This window comes from Monomorium pharaonis, chromosome 7 (genome assembly GCF_013373865.1).
Source record: "Monomorium pharaonis isolate MP-MQ-018 chromosome 7, ASM1337386v2, whole genome shotgun sequence".
NCBI lineage: Eukaryota > Metazoa > Arthropoda > Insecta > Hymenoptera > Formicidae > Monomorium > Monomorium pharaonis.
Genome location: NC_050473.1, coordinates 4,642,817 through 4,670,783, shown reverse-complemented (window position 1 = coordinate 4,670,783; position 27,967 = coordinate 4,642,817). Strand labels below are relative to the sequence as shown.

Below are 27,967 nucleotides of genomic sequence, written 5' to 3'. Positions count from 1 at the left end.
GCGATCTATGCTCCGTTTTCATTCATTCGTTACAACGTTACCAAGGCACAACGGCAATCGAACAAGAATCGCTCCAACAGCAGGCAAAAAAGAAAAAGGGGGAAAGGGATATGGTACATAGAGAAGGCTCAGTCATAGTGCTTCATGTCGTTGTTCTTACTTTGTGGCTGATCGTCCAGGCTCTCTCGGTCGGACATTGTGCCTTTCGTGACACGTTCCTCTTTTGGTTAGATTTCCACGCGTCGTCGTCGTCGTCCCTTAACTCGTCTTTCGCACAATGGGTTTCTCGTGATTAGAATAAGAAAAAGAGAAGATAAAATATACACGGGGGAGGGGGGAGATATTCCTCGATATTTCGGTCCGCGTAGGCGCGCGCGAGATCCCTTAGATATGACGGCGATGACGATAATCTCCCTTTTCAGACGAGCCGTCGACAAGCTGAACTCCACACAAAAACCTAACTTCTTTCGTCTGTCACACCGTAGCCAGCACAGTGCACTCCGCAAATTTTGCACTTCCTCTTCCGTTTTTCCTTCTATTCTTGCACACAATCACAGTCCGACCGCCAACCGACCGACCGAACGACCGACCGACCGACCGAACGAACGACCGACCGACCGACCGACCGACCGTCCGTCCGTCCGTCCACGGCACCAGTCGCCAACCACCACCACCGCACACGCTCGCCTAGCTCGTCGCTCGTTCGCTCGTTCGCTCTACGCCGACACTCACTGCCACTCTTCCGCACGTTCGCGCTGCTTTCCGACTTGCCTTTGCTCGTCTTCGTCTTTCGCTCTCGCTCCTCCACTTCAATCCCCTCTCCCTTCTTATATGTGAGGAAGAGCGAGAAAAGCGAACGAGCGAGCAAGAAAACGAGAGAGAGAGAGAGAGAGAGAAAGAGATAAATGCATGCACGTGTGTAAAGTGAGGGCCATGTATGGCTTTGCTAAGTATGTACATATATACACACACATACACATTATGTATATACACCCGGTTTCACATATAAATTTGCCGAATGCGTACACGTATATAAATACTATCAAAATCATGAAGCCTGTTCTTTGTTGCTGCACTGCTGCCTGGTGCAATAGAATGAGAAAAAATATATTTTCTAACTTATTGCAATAGTGTAGCAGTGCAATGACAAAGAACAAGAGCCTATAGTATGATTATTTATGGACCTAGTTTACATCGTGCATTTGATACGCGTATCAAGTAGTGAATTTAAGCTGATCAGCCAATGATTAAACACATTCACTAGTTATTTACTATTTGATACGCGTATCAAATGCACGATGTAAACTAGGTCATGGTTATATGAATATTTGTTTCTTATATATCAACGTTTATCTTTTTTGCAAATAGGGCCGGTTGTTTCAGCTTCTTGGTGTAAAGTAAAGACGCCGAATTTAGAACACCACTTCGTTTTTGGACTATATTTTTTAAATAATGGTAAAAAACGCGAATTTTAATTAGAAAGTATCTTTTATCAAATAAAATAGTAATTTTTATAATACTATTTTTTTATTTATAATTAATGTTTTCGTGACACATGTTAAAAAGGGCATCTGACGAAGGGTGTGTTCGAGGAGACGCTATTAGCGCTATCAGCATCAGTTTATCCTTGTTCTACTTTTAATGAGTAATGAAGATGGACTGATGCTAGGGTGCGTTCCGTTTCACGCATAGACCGCATGAAACGACAACGCATCGCATGAGCGCATGAGTCCGTTTCGTTTCTCTATGCGCAAAACCAAAATGGCTGTCGCGCATAGAATAGACACCGCATGAGCTGTCTCACGGTGTCTCACCTCGAGAGCTGAGGCAGTTCATGCGTTCTCATCTTTGAGTATATATACATGGAGGAGGAATGCCAGCACTGAAAGTGTGTCCAAGATATGTGCGAGAGAGAAAGGTATATCATGATACCTGCTCTCTCTGCGCATGCGTCAAACGCTATATGTACAATGGCTGGCATTGTATGTTTTACACACACATACAATCCGTAAATAAGTACAAAAGTGCACAAGAAGTGCACAAGAATTGTTGAAACTGCGGTGCAGATAATGATATTAACGCATGCGCAGAGAAAGCAAGTATCATGATATACCTTTCTCTCTCGCACAGATCTTGGACACACTTTCGGTCTACATGAAACCATAGCAATTCCTCCATGTATATATACTCAAAGGTTCTCATGCGCTGTGTGGTGAGGCGCGGGAGACCGTTCCCATGAATTGCGCATGGAGTGAAACGGAACGATCTTATGAGCTATCTATGCGCATCATGCGTGAAACGAAACGCACTTCTGGGCTACATTCCAAAACGTCTTTTCCGAGGAAAATTTTACTCGATGTATTATAGGATACATTACGTGTACTATATATTTCGAGTAAAATTTTCCTCGAAAAGGACGTTTTGGAATGTAGCCCTGATAGCGCTAATAGCGTCTCCTCGAACGCACCCCAACTGAGAAGTTTGGAAGCCGCATACGATCAAAGTATTGAGGGAGCGTTTCCACCGAGCGCGTCACGCGTCGCGTCGTCCTTCGCGTCCAATCAAAACGTCCCATTTTATTATGATAAAATATAATAGACGTTTTGATTGGGCGCAAAGGACGACGCGACGCGTGACGCGCTCGGTGGGAACGCTCCCTGAGCCAGTTTTACCTTCTCTGATTATCTTAACCGACCGATTATTCCATTGGAATTGACCAACTGCATTTGTCATTAAGCAAAATTAATGGTATATCCACACAAACTTGCATAAGCGCGTAAGCATATGCATAAGAAATTCGATTGGTCTATTTTTTTATGTAAGTGCTTGTAGACCAATCAATTTTTTTATGTATATGCTTATGCAAGTTTGTGGATATACCATGACAAATGCGATTGGTCAATTCCGATAGAATAATCGGCCAATTAAGATAATTAAAGATGGTGAAACTGGCTCTATGGCCGGAATTCATAGTCGAATCTTATTTAAGTTCCAGCTTAAGCACGATCTTGAGACGTCAATGCTGTTATTTCATTGGTTAAGTAAGTCTCAAGTCGGCTCGAAGCTAGACTTAAGACAATGCTTGAGCTTAAGATCGGTCTATGAATCCCGTCCTATGGCTGGTATTCATAGTCGAATCTTATTTCAAGATCGTCTCAAGCAATATCTTAAGATGCTAATATAGCTCTGTAATTGGCTGATGGCATCTGAAGACAGTACTTAAAATGATCTTAAGGGCCATCTACAATGGAGAGTTGTAGGCCGTAGCAGTAGTCGTAGGCCGGTATTCATAGTCGATTCTTATATTTAAGATCATCTTAAGTACAGCCTTAAGATGCCATCAACCAATCACAGAGCCGTATTAGCATCTTAAGACATTACTTGAGACGATCTTAAAATAAGATTCGACTATGAATACCGACCGTAGACAATATTTTCATTACGTACTGTTTTACTGATTACGGCCTACAACAGACATTGGCCGGTATTCATAGTCAAATCTTATTTCAAGATCGTCTCAAACAATGTCTTAAGATGCTAATACGGTTCTGTGATTAGTTGATGGCATCTTAAGACAGTACTTAAGATGATCTTAAATATAAGACCCGACTATGAATACCGGCCATTGAGCCAATTCAGTGTGTGCTTACGATGAGCGTTCAGGTGTTCGGGGTTAGTTTTTAATCACCTCTCTATGATAGCCGGCTTGTATATTATTGCTACGTCGTTTATATTATTGACAGTATGGTCGTAGATTTATGCCCAGTCTACAATGAGTCGTTGGTCGTTGGTCGTAAAAAATTTAACCAATCACAGTTGATCTTAGAGAAGAATAACCGAACATAATTGGTTAAATTTCTTACGACCAACGACCAACGACTCATTGTAGACTGGGCATTAGCGTTGTTACGACTAAAACACTCCATTGTAGATGGCTCTTGAGACTTCTGTAGACGAAGCTTAAGGCTTACTACACCTATTGTAGATCTGGCCTTAGGCCGGATTTACAATAAAGGTGGAAGCACATAAAATTACAGAAGCCATAAGGCAAAATGCAGAAGCCATAACACATGCGCTATAATATTACTTTATCTGTCCATGGCAAAATGTAATACTATAGCGCATGCGCTATGGTTTCTGCATTCTGCCTTATGGCTCCTGTAATTTTGGGTCTGTTCGCGTCACATGCTCCGACATGCTCCTATTCACCCCAACGCACTCCAATACGTTGATTCCGATGACGCCAACCTATTAGAATGCGTTGGAGTGAGTAGGATCATGTCGGGGCATGGCGACGCGAACAAACCATTTATGTGCTTCCACCTTAAGTGTAGTAAGCCTTAAGCCCTAAGGAATTAACCAATTATATTCGTTTATTCTTTTCACATTCGATTATAATTGGTCAGTTTCTTAAGGCTTACTACATCTATGGTTTGTTCGCGTTGCCATGCTCCGACATGCTCCTACTCACTCCAACGCATTCTAATAGGTTGGCGTCATCGGAATCAACGTATGAGAGTGCGTTGGGGTGAATAGGAGCATGTTGAGGCATGTGACGCGAACAGACCCCTATTGTAGATCCGGGCTAATCTAGTGGTTTGTTCGCGTCGCCATGCTCCGACATGCTCCTACTCACTCCAACGCATTCTAATAGGTTGGCGTCATCGGAATCAACGTATTGGAGTGCGTTGGGGTGAATAGGAGCATGTTGGGGCATGTGACGCGAACAGACCCCAGGCCGGTCGAAAACGCCATATGATAGGAGCATGTCGGGGCATATGACGCGGACAGACCCTACATCTATATACCTTATTAAATCAATGCTTGGTACGCGGCGGTATGCCGTGATCGTGGTTGAACTGACGCATAACCTATATAAAGTAACTTACACACATATATATGCACATATACATATATTTTGTAAAATTTCATCTTACAAAATTAATACATCTATTTAAATACGTAAGATTTTTAAATATATCGCTTGTTTTATTATATTAATAATATATTGTATAATATATTGTAATAATAATTTATGTGTTTTGTTGTGTATGTACATTTATATTTTTTAAATGTAAACTTTAATGTTTATTTTATGTGCTACTTTTATTTACAGAAGGTAGAAATAGACCTATCATCAATTTTTAGTGAAAATGGATATTCGTCCAAACAACACTATTTATATCAATAATTTAAATGAAAAGATTAAGAAAGAAGAGTTAAAAAAATCATTGTATGCTATTTTCTCTCAATTTGGTCAAATTTTGGATATTGTGGCTTTAAAAACATTGAAGATGCGTGGACAGGCATTTGTTATTTTCAAGGAAATAGCAAGTGCTACAAATGCCTTGAGGTCAATGCAAGGGTTCCCATTTTATGATAAACCAATGGTAAGAATTACATGTTTTTTGTGCTTGCATGTTGCATTTTATTTCTATATAATATACTTTGTATTTTTTATTAAAAATTTTTAACATTTATATATGTGTATACAGAATAAGAAATATATACAGAATAAGAAAATATAGATATATAGAAAATAACTTAAGAAAATGATTTTAGTTGTGTGAGAGAGAGAGAGAGAAAATAAGATGAAAATTAAATATAAAAAAACTATGATTAAAGCGTTTTTTAATTATAAATGAATGTTGTATTTACTTGGTTTAGGTACTTTTTATGTGAGCATTGAAATATTCAGAATTACAAAACCAGAATAATAGAATTTTCATAGCAAAGCTTTATTTTTAATTATATGATATTATATTATATGATATTAATTATATAATATAATATTTAAATATTTATAGACATTTGCCTAGAACTTATTCTAGAATTATTTTACATAATTAAATATTTATAATAAACAAAATCTTTATTACAATTTTGTGATTATTGATTTTTTAAATTTTATGATACAGAATTTAAAAAAATTTCTTCTATCTTTATTGTTAAACTTGTACATTCTATAAACACACGCGCGTGCGCACGTGTGTGTGTGTGTCTGTGTGTGTACAAATTGAAAATGGTTAATAGAGCTCTAATAATTCATATAATATGTCAAGAAGATTATTGCCAATAAGAGCCAGCATTAGATTCGTCTGCAAAAACTTTTTTAGATGATATTAAACACATTGCAACGTGAACGTTGCAATTGAAAATATGTACATTGAGTATGTAAACATTTTGATATACATTTCGAGTTCAAGTATAAAAACGCAAGATTATCTGTAGTCGCAAATTACATTATCTTGTAAAGGTGTAAAAACAAATGTCAAAGCAAAAATGTAAAAACTGTCACTCATCAATCAGGTCAGTCAGGAAACAATGGTCGTTAAACTAAACGTAGAGATTTAAAAAATTATTTAGAAAAAAATTTTTAATAATTATAAACGAATTACTGAAAAGTTCAACTTACATCAAAACATGGAAAGAGAAAATTAACTGTCTATTATAATTAGTGTGAGGTATAATTAGTGTGACTTTCTTGGTGTCAAACAATTGATATTTTGAATTGTAATGCTGTTTATTCTTATGTAGTAGATAAGAAGCGAGACTTGTGTTTTAACTAATAATCATTTCTGAAATTAACATCTTGGTTAATCCTCTTTTTTTGTCTAGTATTTAAACATGTTTGAAATCATGCGAGTGATTAACTTTATGATCTGTCATAATTGAAGTCTGCATGGAGTTTCTATTGTAATTTCGATGTTCAGATAATTTTATCTTTAATAATCTACTTGTCTGGCCTACATACAAGGCTTTGCAATTTTTACAATTGATTTTATATACTACTTTGTATTGTGAAGTAGTACGTGTTGAATTTGTATGTTTTAAATATATTTATTTAATTTATTTAGGTTAATAAAAGCTACTCAAATGTTAAATAATATGCCAATAAGGCAACGTCTAATCTTATCGGAAATTTTGTATATATATGGTATTGTAAATTAGATGGACTTTTCCTCAGGTGTTTCTTTTTCTGATAACAATTTTTTTGTTGTAACAACATTAAATTTATGGATATTTCTTTGTACCCCTTTTTTAATGTATGTAAAAATTAACTCTAATGGATATCCATTTTTCAATAAGATATTTGTATAATAATAAATTCTAATATAATATAATAATAGTAATAAAGTTTACTTTGTGAAGTGCAAAATATGACAGATGCATAACTCGATCAAGCAATCCTAATATCATTTCTTTCTTTTTTTTTTTGACAGAAAGAATGATGTGTAATTTAATTACCTGCCTAAAAAAGTAGGTTCCTGATATCAGTTATGGATAAGCCTAGTATTTGACTTAATAAACATGAGATCTAAAAACTAAGCCTATCACTTCTTTCCTCCATAAGAAAATTTTAAATGATGATAGTGGTTAAATATATTAAGTAATTTATTTAGTTCTTTATGAGAAGCAGCTAAAGCGATGTCATCTATACAAATGAAATTAAATGTAGGAGTGAAAGTTGATTTTTCAATGCAACACACGTTTAATTATAACGGACTGTTTATTTTCTTTTTTTATAATATTTTATTTTTATATAAGCTAAACCTTTCAGTAATTTTAAAAATTTAAACAATAATTGTATATATATATATATATATATATATACAATTATTGTTTAAATTTTTATATATATATATATAAATGGCTTTTAATATTAAAACAATATAAATTAACAGGATAAATGCTGATAAAGCCAAAGCTGATTGTTGATTGTTTGTCGCGTGTTTTGGCCGTTTGTTTTGGCCATCCTCAGTGTATAATTTCTTACTCCATTAATGACATAGGAAGTCGATCCCTACAAATATGATATTTTGTTGTGCATTGTTGTTATTTGTTTTTATTTTCCAATATGATTATATGTTTTCTCATTTTCCAATATGACTAAATCGGAGTTAAGGAGTTAAGACTAAAAAATAAAACATTAGAGCCAACAATCTTTAATTGTATATTAATAAATAAAGTTAGCCATCAATATCTATTATGGAAATAGTTTCAACATTCTAGTTATGGGAGCCTGATTCTTTTCTCAATTAATGCAAGTCATTATCCAATATTCAGTCACTGATTTAAAGTAAATATGTTAGAAATTAGAATTATCAATAAATATAATAAAAGTAAATTGAATAAAAATAATACAATAAACAGGTCAATATATCGAGCCAAGACAAAATTCCCTTTTTTGTGTCCATTATTTCATTTATGTTCAAGTTCACACATATTGGTAATTTATTATGATTGAAGAGAACTAAGTATAGTCGAAACGTTTCAAAATTGAACATTTTTCAACACAGTGTTATTAGTCGCGTTTATAATTATATAATGTTTATTTAATAAATTATAACGTATTAGGGAAATTTTGTCTTGGCTCGATATATTGACCTGTTTATTGTATTATTTTTGCTTAGCACTAATGAGCCCTTTATAATTGTTTGTATTGTAAATTGAATAAATATCTTATTCAACAAAATAAAAGGAGAAGAAACAGAAAAATAAGAAAAATAAAAAATAAAGAGAAAAACAGAAATATACATAAATAAATAAATCCTAAGTTAAAAATTAAAATTAAGTAGTCAGTTAATACTTGAAGACTACTTATAAAAACAATGGGCTAATAAATTAAATAAAATGTAAATATAAGCCAAAATAGATTAGAACAAATAAATAAGCTATAGGTCATTGATTAAAAAAAGAAACATGCACCAATTAATTAGGAAGAGATAGAAATTTTATTTTAATTTTATACTTTTTTCTATCTGTAATGTAACGGTAACATCGTTTCAGTAACGATAACGAATTTAATCCTTACTTTAGTTATATCTTTATTCAGCCTTAATGGTAACGAATTTAATCCTTACTTTAGTTATATCTTTATTCAGTAGCTTTAGATAAAATAAAAAAAACACATTCAGACATTGATAGAAAAATAAAAAGCAGAAAGGCAGAAATCAATTAGAACTTGCGCTAGTAATAAGTTATACAACAGAAAGTTTTCTACTACTTATTATTAATACGAATTTTGATTGGTTTCTGTTTTTATTTTTTAATTATTTTTGTCAAGGTCGGAACGTGTTCTAAAGTCTGATGTTTATGACGCTTTTTACTTTTTTACATGTTAGATTGCATATGAGTATTAAAAGACTTTTGTCATTAGATTGATATTAATGTAATATTATTGATACGTGCAATTAGAAAAGTATATATCTATATTAATATTAACCCTTTGCATACACACTGGGTGGTTACCACCTATAAATAAAAATTTAGCGCTATATCTTTTAAGTACCATAATAAATGAAAAAAAAACTGCAAAAACTGGAAAAAACTAATTTTTTTAAAATTGTGAAATATAATAATTTCTGAAAATATGAAATTTCTTATATTTTAATACCAAAAGTATGTAAATACTTTTTATAAACATTAAGTTAATCCATGAATTTTTTCAAAATTTTAACATAAATATTTTAAAAGATATAGCTGTTTGAAAATTGCCATGGGTGGCAACCATCCAGTGTGTATGTAAAGGTTGAAAAAATAAGTGTATATGCAAAGGACTAATATTAACCCTTTGAGCCACGAATTATTCTTACCAATTTCTATAAAACTATATCCAGAGGTTTTTTAGGTCGTTGATTATGAGTTTAATGTCAAATTTTTTAAATTTAAAATGGCGGATTTAATATAGCGGACGTAAAACTAAAAATTAAACCAAATCCTGTGAAATTTAATATCTAAGGGTTTTTCTGAATGCTGATTACGAATCCGTTGTCAGATTTTCAAAATTTAAAATGGATCCAATATGACAAAACTGCTAGATGGTATGTTTTACGGAAATTAATTGAATTTGTAGTTTTATGACCGACATATTGAATCCACCATTTTGAATTTTAAAATTCTGATAATGGGCTCATAATCAACATCCCAAAAGAACCTTTAGATACTAAGTTTCATGGAAATTGATTGAATTTTTAATATTGTGTTCGCCATATTAGATCCGCCATTTTCGAAAATCCAACAACGGATTCGTAATTAGCGATCTCAAAAACCCTCAAGGTGCTTTCTCATGGGCGTCAGTTGACGCCAATATTCTGACCTATTATGACTAATTCTTCACAAAAGTTTTCACGCGTCAGTTTTGTAATTCGCGTTGTCTATCGCGCGCGACGATTGGACGTTGGTTTGACGCTATAGAAGTTAGAAAATTCGAACTTCTTCAGCGTCGACGCAGAAACTAACATGACGTCACAAATCGTCTTGACGCGCGTCAACTGACGCCCATGAAATGGCTCCAGATGTAGAGTTTTGTAAAAATTGACGCTCTTTTCTGAGAGAAAATTAGTTTCTTTCAAAAAAGCAGCAATGTTGGACATTTGTTTATTTATAGCAAATAAATACAAATTTGTGGTCATATATATTTTTTAAACATATCTTAAGGTATCCCAAACTATCAGAAAACAAGAAAACTGACTTTAAAAGGTTAAAAAATTGTTAAAATCTTTTTGAAAAATAAAAATGCGATGATTTTTTGCGGTGTTATACTTATTTTAAATTATTTTGACACAAATTTATGTATGCGATAGTCTTGTTGACCAGTATATATGTATGCCTATATAACATTTGTTTGCTTATTATAAATTGTGAAGTAAGTAAGCTTATGTTACCTGTATATGCATAAAAGTATAAAAATAATTTCTTTAAAATTTATGGTTTTTGTAGAGAATACAATATGCTAAAACTGATAGCGATATAATTGCCAAAATGAAAGGTACGTTTGCAGAACGTCCAAAGAAACCAAAGCGAGTTATTCCAGTAGCAGATGAAGAAGCTAAACGTGCTAAGAAACGTGCAAAAGAGCAAGCAAAACATTCACAACAAATTGGTTATCATGCCAGTGTACCTCAGCACCCAGGACTTGTTAATGCTGCTGTTCCCGAACAACCACCTAATCAGATATTGTTCTTAACAAATCTACCAGATGAAACAAGTGAAATGATGTTATCAATGTTGTTTAATCAATTCCCAGGCTTTAAAGAGGTACGATTAGTACCCAATCGACATGATATCGCATTTGTTGAATTTGAAAATGAAGTTCAGTCTGGAGCGGCAAAAGATGCTCTTCAAGGTTTTAAAATTACACCTTCGCATGCAATGAAAATATCATTTGCAAAGAAATAGGTTTGTAATCTTTTTGTATTCTTTAAACTATGAAAATCGAAATAAGGTATAAAATAAACTACATTTGTGCAAAAATAAATATAATCTTTGATACTGATCCAGATTATTTTATTTCTAACTTTGCTCAGGCTATAGTATTTTACTTAATGTCCAGCATTATTTTGCAATGGATTTAATAAACACAATGGCATTGCAATGTAATTTACTATATTATGGCATATACATCTATGCGATAAGTTATGCTATATAATATATTGAGATATTTCAGTTTAAAATTATATGTAGAAATTATACAACTTATTTGGAAAAAATTGTATTTCATTTAAATTCTTATGCAAAAATAAATAATTTAAAAGATTAAATTGTGTGTGCTATAATAATATACATTTGGTTTTTTTCCTTCAAAGTTTCTATTTATTATATTTTCACAACTAATGTGTATTTTCCAATAAGTTAATTTTATAAATCTATAAAATTTTTTGTAGGGAGAACATTTATAAATTATTATTTAAGAAATATAGTATTAAGTTTATACAAGATTGATTTCTTTTAAAGACAAATTTTAATTAGATATTCGTATAATAGTATTGATTTTAGCATTATATTATTTATTTATCATATATATTTGCATATAATTATTATCAGTATGTCTTATTTTAAATATATGTTACAATAAAATTTTGAGTGAATTCACTTTTGTAATGATTTCATATAATTCCATTAAGAAATTTCAGAATTAAACTTTCCTGCATTTTCTGTATTTTGCATATATGCATCTGTATATATGCAAGAAGGATGAACATAAAGCATCGGAATATTAAAGATTACAATGTTGAATGCTAAAATACAAATATTTCTCAATGTTGAATCTATGTTGATTTTTGTTTATTGATTGTTAATTTTGTTACAACCTTAAAAAAATGTTGAATGATTAAATAAATTTTTTTGATAAATTAGAAAGATATATATATACACTGAAAAAAAAAGTAATATATTCAATAAGATATGTTATTGCGGGCTGCCAATTACAGATATACTCAATACAATAATATATGCTATTGCAGTATCAACATTGTACTTGCATTAATAGCAAACATTATTGTATTGAGTATTTTATGTAGTTGGCAGCCCGCAATCACATATGTTATTGACTATATTACATTTTTTTTCTGTGTACATATATAATTATACATAATTATAAAAACTTTTAAAAAGTTTGGAAATTTACGTTGTTTCCCCAAACAGGCATCTATATTCATAATCTATTACTTATTGTTTATGCGCCGAAGAAAATACGAATCGGATAGTTCATCAAGTACTGACGACAAGTGGGAAATAGCTTTGCAAAGAAGAAAACGAAAACTCGTGATATAGCTATTTGCCGAATATCTGCTAACAGTGTTTTGCAATGACAAGATATATTTCTCATTTGCTGCCTTTTTGACAACAGAATCTATTGCCAACATTAACAGCAGAAATGGTTATTAGGGAATTATATAAAGTTTAATTTACATCTATCGTGACGTTTTTCGTAAGCGATATTGTAAGGAAGAAAGTTGTCGTAAACGTTGTCTAAATAAACTTGCAAGTTGTGTTACATAACAATTAAAGGTAGAACGGAATGACGATTGGTGACTGTTGTATTAGATAAAAAATAAGGTGAAAACATACAGGAGCAATAACAAGACAATAAGTCATTGATTAAAAATATAAATGTAAAAAGAAGAAATTGGAAGAGAAGCAAAAATATGTTGAGATATTTTTTTCATGAAAATCTCTTCGCAAGCTCAGAATTGTTAAGCTCAGAATTGCCGATTAAATAGACGGCGTCACTGGCGTCACCATGACGCCGACAACGACTTGGACAGGCGCCACGACGTCGGGCGTCTCTCGCTTTCATTCTTCCCCCTAGCCATTTTATGTCATATATCTCATTCAATTCGTATACGAATCGATTACGATTAACAATGGTTTTTGAGAATTGCACAAATTCATAAACGTTTTATGTCAGAGATTAGATTTTTATATTACTCTAAAATTCTAAAATTTTTCTTCAAATTATCAACTCGAACAATTTTCTTGATGAGTATTTTATAAATATTCTATAAATATCTTATAACTTTAAAAAGATAGATGATATTAAAAATTTTTGCTTAATTCTACATTAAGAAATACTTTTATTTTAAAATAATATTTTAAGATAATTTTTACTATAATTTTCTTTTATATATGGAAATTATCGTAGTAAAATAAGAAAAATTTTGTCGATTATTTTTCTTTTCTGTTTTAAGATACTCATAAAGATAATTTTCTTTTTTGTTTTAAGATACTGGTAATTTAAAATCTTAAAACCTCACATTCATATCTACTGGCACATAAAAATGAAAATTATATCAATTTTAATAAATCGTGTGTAATTTATTTTTAGATATAAGATAAATAGTTCAAATATTAACAGTGTTTCAAATATTACAATTTCAATCTAAATGTTTTTTTTAATATAAAAATAAATATAATATAAAAACATTATTACACAAAATTGTATTTAATTTTATTTAAGTCTTTTTAAATAGTATACTTATTTTTATAACATTACAAAAGTAAAAACTGAAATTTTTTAATTAAAAAATGATATAAGATTGAATTTCCAACGTTTGGAACATTTGATATTTACTATATACTATCTCAGTGCTTTAGAGACTTAAAACAATAAAATTAATTAATTAATATAAAAACAAGCATAATTGCAAAAAATATGTACAATTGTACACATACAACAAATTGTATATATTTTTTTAAGTAACAATATATTTTTTATATTAGGTATGTTTTATTTTATTGGTCAATTCATAAATATCTTAAGATAAATTATCTGAAAGTTTTATACATACACGTACACACCCAGACAGCCAAGTCTGTTGAAAACAGATCTTGTAAAATTTTGCTACAAATTTTGTTGACAAAAAAAGCACCAAACTTGATACAAATTTTATTATATTCAATAATGTCAATAAATTAATGACAAATATACAAAATAATTTGCTGACAATCTGACGACAAATTCATAACAAAGTCCATGCAAAATTTGCAAAAAACTTAACAACCAATTGTCTGCAAACCTTGTTGATAAAATTCAACAACAAATTGTCGAAAACCGAAAAGTTTGTTGACATCATCCGGATTTTGTTTCATTTTTGGTGATAATTTGCTGTCACGTTATGTCTGCAAATTTTATTCGGTTTTTACTGACAATTTGCTGTCAGGTTATATCAACAAGTTTTGTCGCCAAAATATAAGCCTAATGCGGACACAGTTGATGCCAATTTGTTAGATATTTTTGATCGAATTTGACATCAATTTGTGTGCAAATTGCTAACATTTTGTTATCTGAGCATTTGCACGCGCATGACATTTTGTATTCTTTCATCAAAATGTTAGAATATAAAATATTTTATAAAATATCTTTAGATGAGATTTTCTTCATATTTTTACAAAGAAATTGTACACATTACTTTATTTAAATTTGAAAATCATCAATTTATTTAAAAATACTTAATTCTATTTTTTGAAGTAATTCTAATTTTTCACTACAGTTTTGAATTTAAAAAAAGTTTTGTAGGAAAGTATATCTTTTATTTTTCACATAACTTTTTCTTCTACCTTTTTTCTATCTTCAACAAAATAAAATCTGTAACTCATTCCAATTGCATGACTCATTCCCATAGGGTAATTTAAACAGTGTCGTACTAAGTCATGAATTGAATGGGTCATAACTCAAAATGATAAATTTTTTAAGGCAAAAAATTTTTTAAAGAATATTTTAGCTAAACATTGAGAAATACTTAAGAAATTAGAAGACTTTAAAAGTTTTTTCGAACACCTTTATTTAAAAATTTAATATAAATAAAAAATTTCTTTAAAAAAATGTTTTGTGAAAATTATTTTTTAAGATTATAAATTTTATAAAGTTTATAACTATATTTAGTTACTCAAGTATTTACAAGAATTTATATATTTTCCCGTTTTTAACATCACAATCTGAGATAGTAGTGGGGAGTAAATCTTAACAAGTTATAAAAGTATAACGGCATGTCATACACTTTAAGACGATCAAATTAGGAATATGATAAAATTAATATTTCTCTGTGTGTTTATTTGTGGAATATTATATTGAAATTGTGCGTAAAATTATATTAAATGCTATACTATTATAATATCTAGTATATTATAATATACTATATTGAAATATTTCTAAGTATACCTTCTGCTCTCTTTTTATTGAAATTATTTCCCTTTTCAATTTTTATAATATTATTAATACAAATTTCGTTTCTTTTTAAATTTCAAGAAACATTAATACTTAGGTAAATATCCTTATGGAATTGTATAACCAATTTTGAAACAAAATAGTGCGCGTCTAGTTACGTGCATTTTAGCAATTTATTGCTAATTACAAAAGGATTATGATCTGATCATAAGAAAATAAAGCTAATTAAGTCACATTTTAATTGAAGTAGTTTGTAAAGATTTTTTAATGGTTAACAAGAAAAAGGTGAGATTTTTATACATAAATTCCTGATACAAAAAAACCTAATTTGCTACTTTCTATGAAGTCTATAGATTGTTGATATTGTTTCTGTATTGAATCCAATTCATTAACTTATTAAAATTTAAAAAAATTATTAAAATTTGCACCTAATTTACAAAATTAAAATATTTCACGAAAGCTCTTTTATAAAATTTGATACCACTTGTATAAATTTTTTTTAAAGAATTATATTATCAAAATTAATACAAACATTTATGTATTTTATAAACCTAACCTAACTTTTAATCAATATCATCAAAATTTTACAAAATTTATAATTAAAAAATTTGTTTTCTCGAAGACCTTGTCTTAAAAAATATTTTATCTATGTCAAGTTTATTTTTTGTGGATATGATTTTTTTTAAGTTTCCTAATGTTTTATATACTTTTTAACGTTTAATTGAAAAGAACTCTTTCTAAAATTTATCACTTAAAATTTTGCCGCCCTATGTTATATCTCATTCAGCTCATGTCTTCATACAGCACTGAGAATTACATTGATCTGACAAGGGAGGGTTCTCAACTCAGAAATTTAAAACATGAAACTTTGACAATATATAAAGGATATTATAATATACGTAATAAACTTTTTGCTTCCAGATTCACTTTGAAGCAAGAGATAATCTTCCAATTCCCCAAAGTTGGCTTATTTTTTTGTTCTTTATTATTTCATTATTTCACTTTTATCACACACTCACAAAAGGAAGTACTAAACAAAAAGAATGAAATTTCAGTCTAAAAAATTTATTTCTTTAGCTTTGTCGTTTAGAAAACTTATGAAAACGTAATTATTTAATAATAAAACAAAAACAAAAAATCATCAATCAATTTTCGGAGGTTAATTTTATTTTTTCAAAGTGAATTTAAATAGCAAAAAGATTCATTATGTATTAGATATCCTTTGTATATTGTCAAACTAAATTTTTTAAATTTTTAAGTTGACAATCTTTTCTTGTGAGAAATACAGATAATAGAAAAATAATATTTAATATGGTTTCTTCAAATTATCTCTTTTTATACTTTTTTGGAAAAAAATCTTGTAAGTAGTTAAATTAAAAAAATATTCTTGTAATAAAAATATCATCGAATAATCGTGCACATGTGCACGAATTATTGGAAAGAAGTGTCCACGCCTTACAAGAAAAAAAAAACGAAAACAATCCGATTTACGCGTTATGAAAAATCTTGGCGAACAGTAAAGATTAAAATGTCGGGGAAGATCTGGGGTAGGAGAAAACAGTGGGCGGCAAGTAACACAGGGTGTATAACGGAAACTCCCGTATTCGTGATCAGACTGTCTATAAGACAACAACCCTCTCTCGAAGAGCGCTTTGAACGTGCAATTCATATATCTTTATCATCGAAAGGCTGAAAGTTATTTGAATAAGGAAGCAAGATGCTTCATATTGCGATATCGTTTCTCGCTTTAACCTTCATCATAACAGTTTATTCAGGTAATATTAATTTGTCTGTAGAATAATACAAATACTGAAAATGAAAACATTTACAAACTTTCATGCTTTAATTAAACAAATAAAAATAATCTTTGTTTAAATTACATATGTATACTTAAAGAATACAAAAATATTTCACACATACAATTTTCGAAAAACAAAGAATAATATTAAAAGATAAATAGAAATAATACCTTACATTTATAATATCAGACATTTTATACATCAAAATATTTATCATAAAATACGATACTTAAATAAAATTTTTTAACAGAAAAAATTTCATCTTGTCTTAATATTTATTTTACATGCATAAAAAAACTTTGAAAAATTATATGTAAATAATTAGATATACATAAAAATACATATTATATATATATATATATATATATATATATAAAATCACAAAATTAAATATCTGTTATAGACGATATAATAACCATGTAATAACCATATATTATACTTTGATATGGTCAATATTATAGTGAAAATTTGATAAATTTTATTATCCGTTATTTATAAATTTAATGTAAAATTAAAGAAAGGCAACACCTAAAGCAAAAATTAAATAAAATAATTATTTATTAATTGTAAAAATTTTATTCTCTAAAAAATACTCCATTGTTTGGTTTCAATATATTTTATTTGATTTCAAACTGCAATTAATACTCTTGTAATTTTAATATAAATTATAATTGTAAAAAAATAAAATCCTTGTTATTTTAATAGTATACCGCCGTAATGGGAGAATAATGATAAAATCATACGTATTTATATATAATTAATATATTCATAACATTACAACTTATATTTAATAATATACAAAATAATACACATAATAATATACGTAATTATAATTTCAATATATAATAACAATATAATTTTTGTACAACTTATAATTATTAAACAATTTATAAACAATTTACCGAACTGTCACTAGAAAAAGTCAAGAAGTAAAAGGGATTACTACTAACTTAATATACTGCAATAGTATTGATTAAAACAGACTAGTGAGAGTGCAGTGCAGTTAATGAAGTGCAATTTTGTGAAAATTGTATATTTTAATAGTTTTTACTTCAAGTTCACGACTCGACTCTCTTTAAGCTATTAGTATTGATAACGGAGTTCATAAGTTTGCAGAGATGCTGACAACGTAGCAACGTTAGTTTTACTGACCGAATTAATTCAGATAATCAAGTCTGTTAAAAGAAATTACCGATTATTTTGATTATTTTCAATTCGTTAATCTTTTAATTGTATTTACAGAATTAAAAATCCTTTTCCACAGTTAAAAACGGTAACATAATGCATACATAAGAATTTTATATAAAACGAAAAAAATTTTAATTTCTAAATTAAATTAAAACTTTTTTCGTTTTTTGTATAAAATTCTTACGTGCGCATTATGTCATCGTCTGTACTTTAACTGTGGAAAAGGATTTTTAATTCTGTAAATACAATTAAAAGATTAGCGAATTAAAAATAATCAAAATAATCGGTAAGACAGCTTTAGCATTCCCTTAATCGGTGTTAGCAAAAAAGCTATAAATTTATCTGGTTAACTTAAACAACAGTACGGATCGTCCATAGTTTACCAGACGATCTGGTTAATATATCCAGATTTCTGATTGATCCAACTAAATATTTTTTTCCGTGATAACAAATTAGAGGCAGTAATCGATTAAGATTTCTGCTCAATTTTTATTGCCAATCTATCAGATTGTTCGCGCATCGATTTCTGCCATTAATCTGCTATCAGATATTGTAAGCAGATTTTGCTGACAAAATATAAACGTACAGCTGAAATAGTGGTAGCCAATTTATTAGTAACTTTTGCCAATATGTTAACATTTTGCGCGTATTTTATTTAATGGAATTCTATGTGTGCGTGAAATATCGACATAACAATAATCAACGCATAACAGCAAACATCAATCTTTTTATCTTTTATCTTTTAAATAACTTTTGCTAATGTTATTATTTTTTAAAAGCTATTAATTTTTAATAATTTGAAATATTTATGCAAAATCTTTAACATTAAAAATAAATTGCAACGATGATTATATAGATAGATAACCATCTATAGAAAAACATGTTATAATTATATATATATATATATCCCCCCCCCCCTCTCTCTCTCTCTCTCTCTCTCTCTCTATATATATATATATATATATATATATATATATATATATATATATATATATATATAGAGAGAGAGAGAGAGAGAGAGAGAGAGAGAGAGAGAGAGAGAGCGCTTTTATGTAATTATTTATAAATTTACATAAAACACAACTGTCAAACACTACGAAGCATGCGGCTCAATGATCAGCGAAAGAACCAATCAGCATCGCGGATTAAAGGCAACAATTCTTCGAGACTTTCGAAATGACTTCGATACATTCGATAAATAAATAACACGTCTTTTTTTAGAAAAAAAAGGAGAAAAGGATTTAAGAATAGAAAGTCAATCAAAGAAAAAGAGAAAATAAGAGAGAGAGAGAGAGAGAGAGAGAAAATAGAGAAAAATAGAAAATAAAGAGTTACTCATAGAAGAGAACCATGTATATATGCGTGCGTTCGTTGTATACATATATGTATGTATACAATGACAGATGGTCTATTCTTTTTCGTTGCACACTGGTGCAATAAGTTAGAGTGAAGCAAACATATATAGACCTTATAGATATGGACCAACAATTGCCTACAGTTTGTGTACAGAAAACGGTGTCCAGAAGACGTACGAGAGAGAAACAGACTTTTTAGTATTTCTTTTTCTAAAGTTAAAAACCGGCCTTAAGGCCCGGTTTCACCAACGCGAATTAATCTAATCGGGCGATTAAATTTGTCACCAGAATTGCCAATAGCAAAACTTAAAAAACGAACGTTGTTAAGGGTCAGTTGTTCCAACTTCTTGGTAAACTTACCTATCAGATAAATATATATTCGTCTTTATTTATTTCAGAAAAGAAATAGAGATAGACACATGCTTACCTGATAGGTAAATTTACCAAGAAGTTGGAACAACCGGCTCTAAGTCGATCGTTCATATAGGTTAATACAGATCAGTTTTATGTTCGGCAGTTGGCATTTCTGAAAGTTAACCGACCGATTAGATTGGTTACGTTCAGAAAACACAAGTGATCAGTGAGCGGTCAGTGATTATTGGTCCTTACTGTTAGATCTGTAAATTTGGACCAATTAAATTTACTAGGATGTTATATGTATAAACATTTTGAAATAAGTAAAAAACATTTTATTATCTATATTTTTTATAGAAAATGTGCTAAAATGCTACATGTGCACTTCATTATCAAATGAAGGATGTAGTTATGATATGACAACGACTTCATTGCAACCAGTGGAATGCACCGGTAACAAAATAGATGAATGGCAACGAAGCATCCAACAACATAATGTTCTCAAATCGGTTGCGCATATTTTCGCAATTGATGTAATGGGACATAATTATCCTCGTGGCACTCCTATGGTTTGCGCTAAAGTGATTCTTAATAGTAAGTAGTAGCAGATGTTCACAAAGCACAAAATATAATCATGATCGATATAGAATATATATTCAAAACAACAATATATTAACATTTATGTATTAACCTATTAATGCCCAAGCAGACGCATTTTTAACATAATTTTCAACAACTTTATTTGCAATGTTAAAGGTCTATAAAATTTGAAAAGTATCATCAAAATTTGCGTAAAATAAAATTAAAAAAGTAGAAAAATGCGAAAAAATCGCAACTTTTTTTTCAATATTTTTTTCACATTTAAATAGTATGAAACTCCAACTGTTTGCAGCCATCAGTGCACAAAATAGTTGTACTATAAGGATATATTTTTCAGATTTGTCAAAATTGTTATTTTTATTAAAAAATGACGGCTAAATTGCAAAAATTTACGAATTGTCGTACTTTTTCCACAATAATTCTTAAATTTTAGATAACTAACAGCTTATAATATTATCATTGAAAATAATGAGATTAATATTTGCAGTTTATTTTTGATTAATACACTTTTTGTGGCAGATTTAATATGGCGACCAAAAAGATACAAAAATTGTCGATTTTTCTACATTTTTCCTAAATTTTTTCATGAATCCTTTCTTAAAAACTGTTTTATGCACAATCTACTATCAGTTTATGAATTTATATTTATTAACATATATCATATATTAATGGACATAAATTATTTATGAAGTTATAAGGCAGTAAAATAATAGAAATTGTTAACTATTAATTAATTCTTTGGAGCATACATTTTTTCTTAGATGCGTTTTTTATGGAATTTTGTATACATGTGTTTTTGAGATCGCTGATTACGAATCTAGAGCCAGAATTGGAAAATTTTCAAAATTGAAGATGACGGATTCTATATGATGGACAAAATTAATAAATATATATAATAGTAGGCTAATTTATTTCAATTTGAGTATCTAGGATGTTTTGAGATCGCTGATTACAAATCTGAAATTGGAATTAAAAAATAAAAAATGGCATATTTAATATGGCAAAAAAAGATTTTTTAAAATCGGATTTATTTATAATTAGATATGTATTTGAATTTTTGGGATATTTGGGTATTTGATTTTTTTTCAAAGTAGATTTGTAAAATTTGCGAACTTTCTTTGTATATCACTTAGAAAAAAAAACTATCCCAGCAAACACAGAATATAGTAGCAATCTTACAGCAATATGACAATTGTTGCAATATTGCTGCAATGTTCTGTGTTTGCTGGGATGTTTCTTCCTTTCATACAAGTAACATTGTAAAGCAATAGCTTTGCAATACTACAGTATCGATTTGTTCAATCTGTACAGACAATTTTTGACTTTAGATTCGTAATTAACAATCACTAAAACCTTTAATGCTTAAATTCAAAATAAATTAGCCCTTTTTTTCAAAAACTTTAGTCGCCATATTGAATCCATTATTACTAATTTTTTTTATTTCGAGTTCAGATTCATAATCGGTGACCTCAAAACTTGTAGATACCTGAATTGAATTAAATTAGCCCACTTTTCAAAAACTTGATTTACCAAATTGGGTCCGCCATAAAAATTTTTATTTTTCAGATTTATAATTAACAACTCTAAAAACCTCCAGATCGATACTTAAATTGAAATAAATTGGCTCATCATTCATTAATTTCGCCCACCATATCCGCCATCTTAAATTTTGAAAATTTTAAAATTCTGACTCCAGACTTAAATTCAATGATCTCAAAAACCCATGTGTACGAAATTCTATAAAAAACGCATGCAAGAAAAAAGTATGCTTAGGATCAATAGTCAACAATTCCTACTATTTTAAATTTACTGTCTTATAACTGTATAAATTTATGTCCATTGATATATATTAATTAATAAATTCATAAACTGATAGTGGATTGTGCATAAAACAGTTTTCGAGAAAGGATTTATGGAAAAATTAGGAAAAATGTAGAAAAATCGATGATTTTTGCAACTTTTTGGTCGCTATATTGAATCCGCCGTGTTAAAAATTGTGTATTTGTTTGAAAATAAACTACAAATATCAGTTCCATTATTTTCAGTAATAATAAGTTGTTAATTATCCGAAATTTATAAATTATTATGGAAAGAATACAATTTGTAAATTTTTGCGATTTTTAAATAAAAATAACAATTTCGACAAATTTAAAAAACAGGGGAACGGAGGTAAGATGACGACCTTAAGATTTGTTAAATTTTCCTAATTTTTATGATAGTGTAAAAATAATGATCTATTTTTTTTTAGATTTATTAAAGCCTTTTGGATCTACTATAAAAATTAAAAGTTGTTAAATAAATTAGAATTTTAGGAAATTTTGATTTTTTAAAAACGTGTCAATTTCGTCATCTTGCCCTCCTATGTGGATAACATGACTTTCAGTAGTAAAAAGAGTCAAATTAAGTGACAAATTATTGTAACCTATCTATTGTTTATCTGTATAAACACCAATTTTTTTATTTATTTAACAATATATTATATTGATTGTACAACTATTTATTTTTTTAAAGTAACGAAATCAATAAACTGCATATAAAATTTACTTACAGATTACTAGTATAACCAGTATCACAAATTCTAAACTTAATTTACATAACACTAACGCAATTACGTTCGTTGTAGAACATAATCTGCAAGTATATAAATGCGGCTTCTGGCATCATCAGTCATCTTACTCGCAATCGTAGTATTCACTTATTTATTTAATAAAAAGGTTATACTGCAAAAAATAACAAATATGAATACATTAATATGTGCGTTTTTAACTATACTATATCATGATTTTATTTAAAAACCGAAAGTATTTATTAAAAGACATGGTAGTGGCTCGCGCCAAGTGAACGCGCAGCGCGAGCCCGACCGTGCTCTTTACGCGAGTACGCGTTATAATTATGTCATTCCCTATAAACAAGTGCCAAAAAGTTACGCATCGGTGTACCTAAAACACATTTCTTATTATATTATCCACTTTTATGGATCGATTGAAACCAAACTAAAATAGATACTATTATCTAGGAGTGATTCGTCATCTTACCCCCCTTTCTCTTATACTCTAAAAGTAAATATTTTGTGCACCGATGGTTGCGAAAATGGTTGGAATTTCATACTATTTCGATATAAAAAAAAATATTGAAAAAAAGGTTTGTGATTTCTTCGCATTTTTCTACTTAAAAGTTGCCATAACTTTGTTGGACTTTATTTTACACAAATTGTAACGATAGATTCTGAAAAATCGTAAAATTTTATGTAAAAAATGATACTTTCCAATTTTTTTATAGACTTTTTACCATTGCAAATAAAGTTACTGAAAATTATGTTAAAAATGCGTCTGCTTGGGCGTTAATGGGTTAAATGTAATTTATTTTTCCAGTTGCAAAACAAGATGTTATTGTAAGAACGTGCCAAACAACTAAAACAGAACACATTGATTCATGTAAGAAGATGGAAGAAAAACTAAAGGATGATTTATCGAACAGAATGCAATGCGCACTTTGTAACAGAGACGCCTGCAATAGCACAATGTTCTTATCTCCCGAAATTTTTTATATTTTCTTATCATTCTTTTGCACTCTTTTTACTTTTTATCGTTAAATATTTATTATTTTATAAGAAAAGATTCTGAAAAGATTTACTGTATAATGAATAATACTCATTAAATATAATATTTATCTATTTTATAATTTTAGCTCAATAATGGAAGTTAGACTTCTACATAACTAGTAGATATTACACTTATAAATGGACACAACTCGACATCCCAGATAATTTACAGAATCAGTCTTTAAGTTTCATTACTTTAAATTAAACCTCAAAAAGTTTATAATTTGTTTAATCTTTAGCTAATTAATTCTGTACATCTTATTAATACAGACCAATAAAACATGACTTTACATTCGTTAACTATTAATCGTTAATTTATTGAAGAATCTGTTTTTTATTTATTTTGAATAAAATTTTATTTTAAAAAATTTTATTTATCATATTTGAACGTATGTATACATGTAATTAGAGGACTATATTTCACAATAAATTAAACTATAAATTAAGAATTATTGCGACAAAATACTGTTCTGAATCAGCGTTGTTGATGTATGAAATATTGAGATCTATTCTATCTTAAAAAAGACACGTAATGAAGCATCTTTTCTGCGATTGTCTTGTTAGAAATTTTACTTATATTAAACATTCTTAAACTTATTTCTTATGAAACTAAAAAAAAGCTTCTAAAGAGTCAAATTTTGCAATTTCAATTTTTAAAGTATTTTAATAAATACTATCTCATCCTTACTAGTTATAGATGTAAATTGTATTCAAACATTGTATTTTATAGAAGCAAATTTTGCTATGACTTTTTTGGCGTTTTATGAAGCCATAACCCTTACTAAAAAAACAGCTTTTGCAATTTGTTCTTTAAAACATTGTAATAAATAAAATTTATCTGTACCTCAGCTATAATATAATATAATGCAAATTGAGATAGACATGTGTATTCAAATCTAAAATTCAGTTTACAAAAAACAAAATTGTTTTATTATTTATATGACTGTAGATTGTAAATTTGTTAAATTCACATAATTTCGAGTAAAACTCTTAATCGAGATGCCAAACTCAGGATAAAGAATTTTTAGTCAGAGACTAAAATACAGTTTACGTGATGATATATATGTGTTACTCCCATATACATATAATTTATAGCAGCATACTTTACGAATTATCATATGTTAATCGATACTTTTATTACTCATATTTAACCTACCCATTTTAACAATCAATAAATCATATATATGAAGTATTTGTAAGCTGTTGCAAATACTTTTGGTATAAAATACGATAAATTTTATTGAATCACTCTCTCATTAATTTATTGCGTAAATGACAGCATAAATATATGTCTTTTAATTAGTATGATTTTATTTTTGAATAACAGCAATTTTTCTAAATCATATTGTTTAAAATATCTATCGTATTTAGGTAAAACTATCCCTACTTTCGATTTAAATTACACATTGTTTACTATCAGAATGTTAAAGTTTTCTAAGTTTTGCATTGTAATTATAAGAGCAAAATGTATTGGATATTTGGTATTCGAAATATAAAATTTCAAAATATAAGCTTTTACTTTTCTTTACATTATGAAATTATTGCTATCTACGACATCTATTCAGCATTAGAAAAATACGCCTTATCATTGGAATTAATTTCTTATTTCTTGTTTCAGTATTAAAAGATTCTAATATGCTACTGCAATTCTTTTTATTTAAGGCGTTACGAATATTAATGAAAAACCAAGTATTTAATTAATCAATCAATTTGGTGATAATTTCCTTTTAAAATAGAGCAATATTTTATCTCGCATCACGTTTATCACATATCATTTTGTTCCACATATACATATATGATATAAATTCAAATAATTGATTTGATAAAAATTTACTTACCGATTGCTGTCGCTGCTCTTGCTGCTACTACATTCCTTTTCCGTTTTGATTCTGAAAATGTGATAAATATTATTCCTAAACTCAAACACAAAAGCAGATAAAGAAATGTATCACTTGAAAAAATAGTATATTTAATACCGAGTGGCTCCATGGATGCCGCTTTCTGCTGACATCCTGCTATTTCGAATCGAACCGCACATTAATAACGATCGCCCGATACTTTATTCGACAATCCCGATATTATAGATAATATATCACACACGAATAAAACGTAGATCGCGCGCGAGAATTTCACTTGGCGCGACCGTTACATTTGAAAAAATACGTGAAAAGGACGACTCGTCTGATTGGTGGCGAATCAAAAAAGAAAATGTGGCAGAAAAGTGGTATGATGCGTGACATCACAAAACGAAACCCGAATAGTAAAGTTTCATTATTCACGATTGACATTCTACCGAATGGGTTGCGTATCCTCCTCGAGCGAATACGCGCACACGAAAACTTTGCTCGGAACGAAAATCAACACGGCACGAAAATGGCGTGACGTCACGTAACTTCGTGGAAACGCAGGCTGAGGAAACCGTTTGAATGAAAATTATGCGCCGAGATACAACGAACGGAGACAAATTCGTTTCAAGAATTTTCTATTTCGTATGCTCGCACGACGACTAATAACACTTCACTTAATTGGCACTCGTGATATTCTACTGAACGTATCTTTCGAGAAAATACTTTGCTCGAACGCGCACGTGAACACTTCACTCGAAACCGAAGGCAAACGCACGATGCCGCGCTTTACACACTATAGAGCTGCGGAATAGAACATGCGTCATAGAAACAGCCAATCAGAGCTTTGCCGCATTAGAATGTGTTGATGCGGCAAAGCTCTGATTGGCTGTTTCTATGACACACGTTCTATTCCGCAGCTCTATTCCGCACCATGTGATTTTGGCCTAAAGGGCCATCTACAATGGACAGTCGTAGGCCGTAGCAGTAGTCGTAGAAAATGTCTCCACTTCGTATTGCTTTACTGTTTACAGCCTACAGCAGACATTGCTCTAGTTTACACCGAGCACTTGGTACGCGTATCAAGTAGTGAATTTAAGCTGATCAGCCAATTATTAAACACATTCACTAGTTATTTACTATTTGATACGCGTACCAAGGCTACGGTCCACTTGACGCTACAAACGTTTCGAAGCATTCTTTGATTGGTCAATTCGTAAAAATCTTTGTTTCGATTGGTCAATCAAACGCTTCGAAGCATTTGTAGCGTCAAGTGGACCGCAGCTCCAGGGGCTCGATTCTTGAATTCATTCGCAAGAAAACGTATGCGCAAATACCCGCTCTAACAGAAAAATTGCAAGTTTATTGGTTAAAAATCATACGATAACCAATAAATTTTTAACTTTTCTGTAAGAACAGAATTTGCGAATACGTTTCTCTTGCAAATAAATTCAAGAATCGAGCCCCAGTGCTCGGTGTAAACTAGGTCATTGAGCCAATTCATTGCGTGCTTACGATGAGCGTTGGGGCATTCGGATTGGTTTTTTTGGTCGCCTTTCTTTGATGGCCGGCTTGTATATTATTGCTACGTCGTTTATATTATTGATCTAGTTTACACCGAGCACTTGGTATGCGTAAATAGTAAATAACTAGTGAATGTGTTTAATCATTGGCTGATCAGCTTAAATTCACTACTTGATACACGTACCAAGTGCTCGGTGTAAACTAGAGCATTGACAGCATGGTCGTAGATTTAGGGCCGATTTCACTAACTCCGG

At 29.8% G+C, this 27,967-nt stretch overlaps 3 protein-coding genes across 7 annotated transcripts in view; 2 read left to right on the top strand and 1 right to left on the bottom strand.

Annotated features, from left to right (window-relative positions):
• The window catches only part of LOC105839507 (transcriptional activator protein Pur-beta), a 45,327-nt gene extending 44,401 nt beyond the window's left edge, over positions 1-926 (bottom strand). The window contains exon 1 of one of the 2 annotated variants that reach the window (XM_012685860.3): positions 161-926. In XM_012685860.3, coding sequence (XP_012541314.1) covers positions 161-197 — 37 coding nt within the window. In that variant the 5' untranslated portion in view covers positions 198-926. The remainder of the gene's footprint in view (positions 1-160) is intronic. The other variant, XM_012685861.3, reaches the window with a different exon arrangement.
• A 3,876-nt stretch (positions 927-4,802) lies between these two features.
• LOC105840167 (U1 small nuclear ribonucleoprotein A) lies at positions 4,803-11,522 on the top strand. 3 transcript variants are annotated; one of them, XM_012687030.3, is made up of 4 exons: positions 4,803-4,962; positions 5,117-5,390; positions 10,723-11,181; positions 11,310-11,522. In XM_012687030.3, exons 2-3 carry the CDS (start codon positions 5,154-5,156, stop codon positions 11,179-11,181), a joined length of 696 nt encoding a protein of 231 aa, XP_012542484.1. In that variant the 5' UTR covers positions 4,803-4,962; positions 5,117-5,153; the 3' UTR covers positions 11,310-11,522. The 3 variants fall into 3 exon arrangements, with proteins under 3 accessions (XP_012542484.1, XP_036145392.1, XP_036145393.1); XM_036289499.1 differs by having other exon boundaries at positions 4,804-4,962; positions 10,723-11,467; XM_036289500.1 differs by lacking the exon at positions 4,803-4,962 and having other exon boundaries at positions 5,133-5,390; positions 10,723-11,471.
• A 5,506-nt stretch (positions 11,523-17,028) lies between these two features.
• Positions 17,029-25,853, top strand: LOC105840166. Of its 2 annotated transcripts, none has more exons than XM_012687028.3 (3): positions 17,029-17,223; positions 20,502-20,738; positions 24,116-25,853. In XM_012687028.3, the coding sequence occupies exons 1-3, from the start codon at positions 17,166-17,168 to the stop codon at positions 24,334-24,336; spliced, it is 516 nt and encodes a 171-aa protein (XP_012542482.1). In that variant the 5' UTR covers positions 17,029-17,165; the 3' UTR covers positions 24,337-25,853. The 2 variants fall into 2 exon arrangements, with proteins under 2 accessions (XP_012542482.1, XP_036145394.1); XM_036289501.1 differs by lacking the exon at positions 17,029-17,223 and adding an exon at positions 20,230-20,377.
• The last annotated feature ends 2,114 nt before the right edge of the window (positions 25,854-27,967 follow it).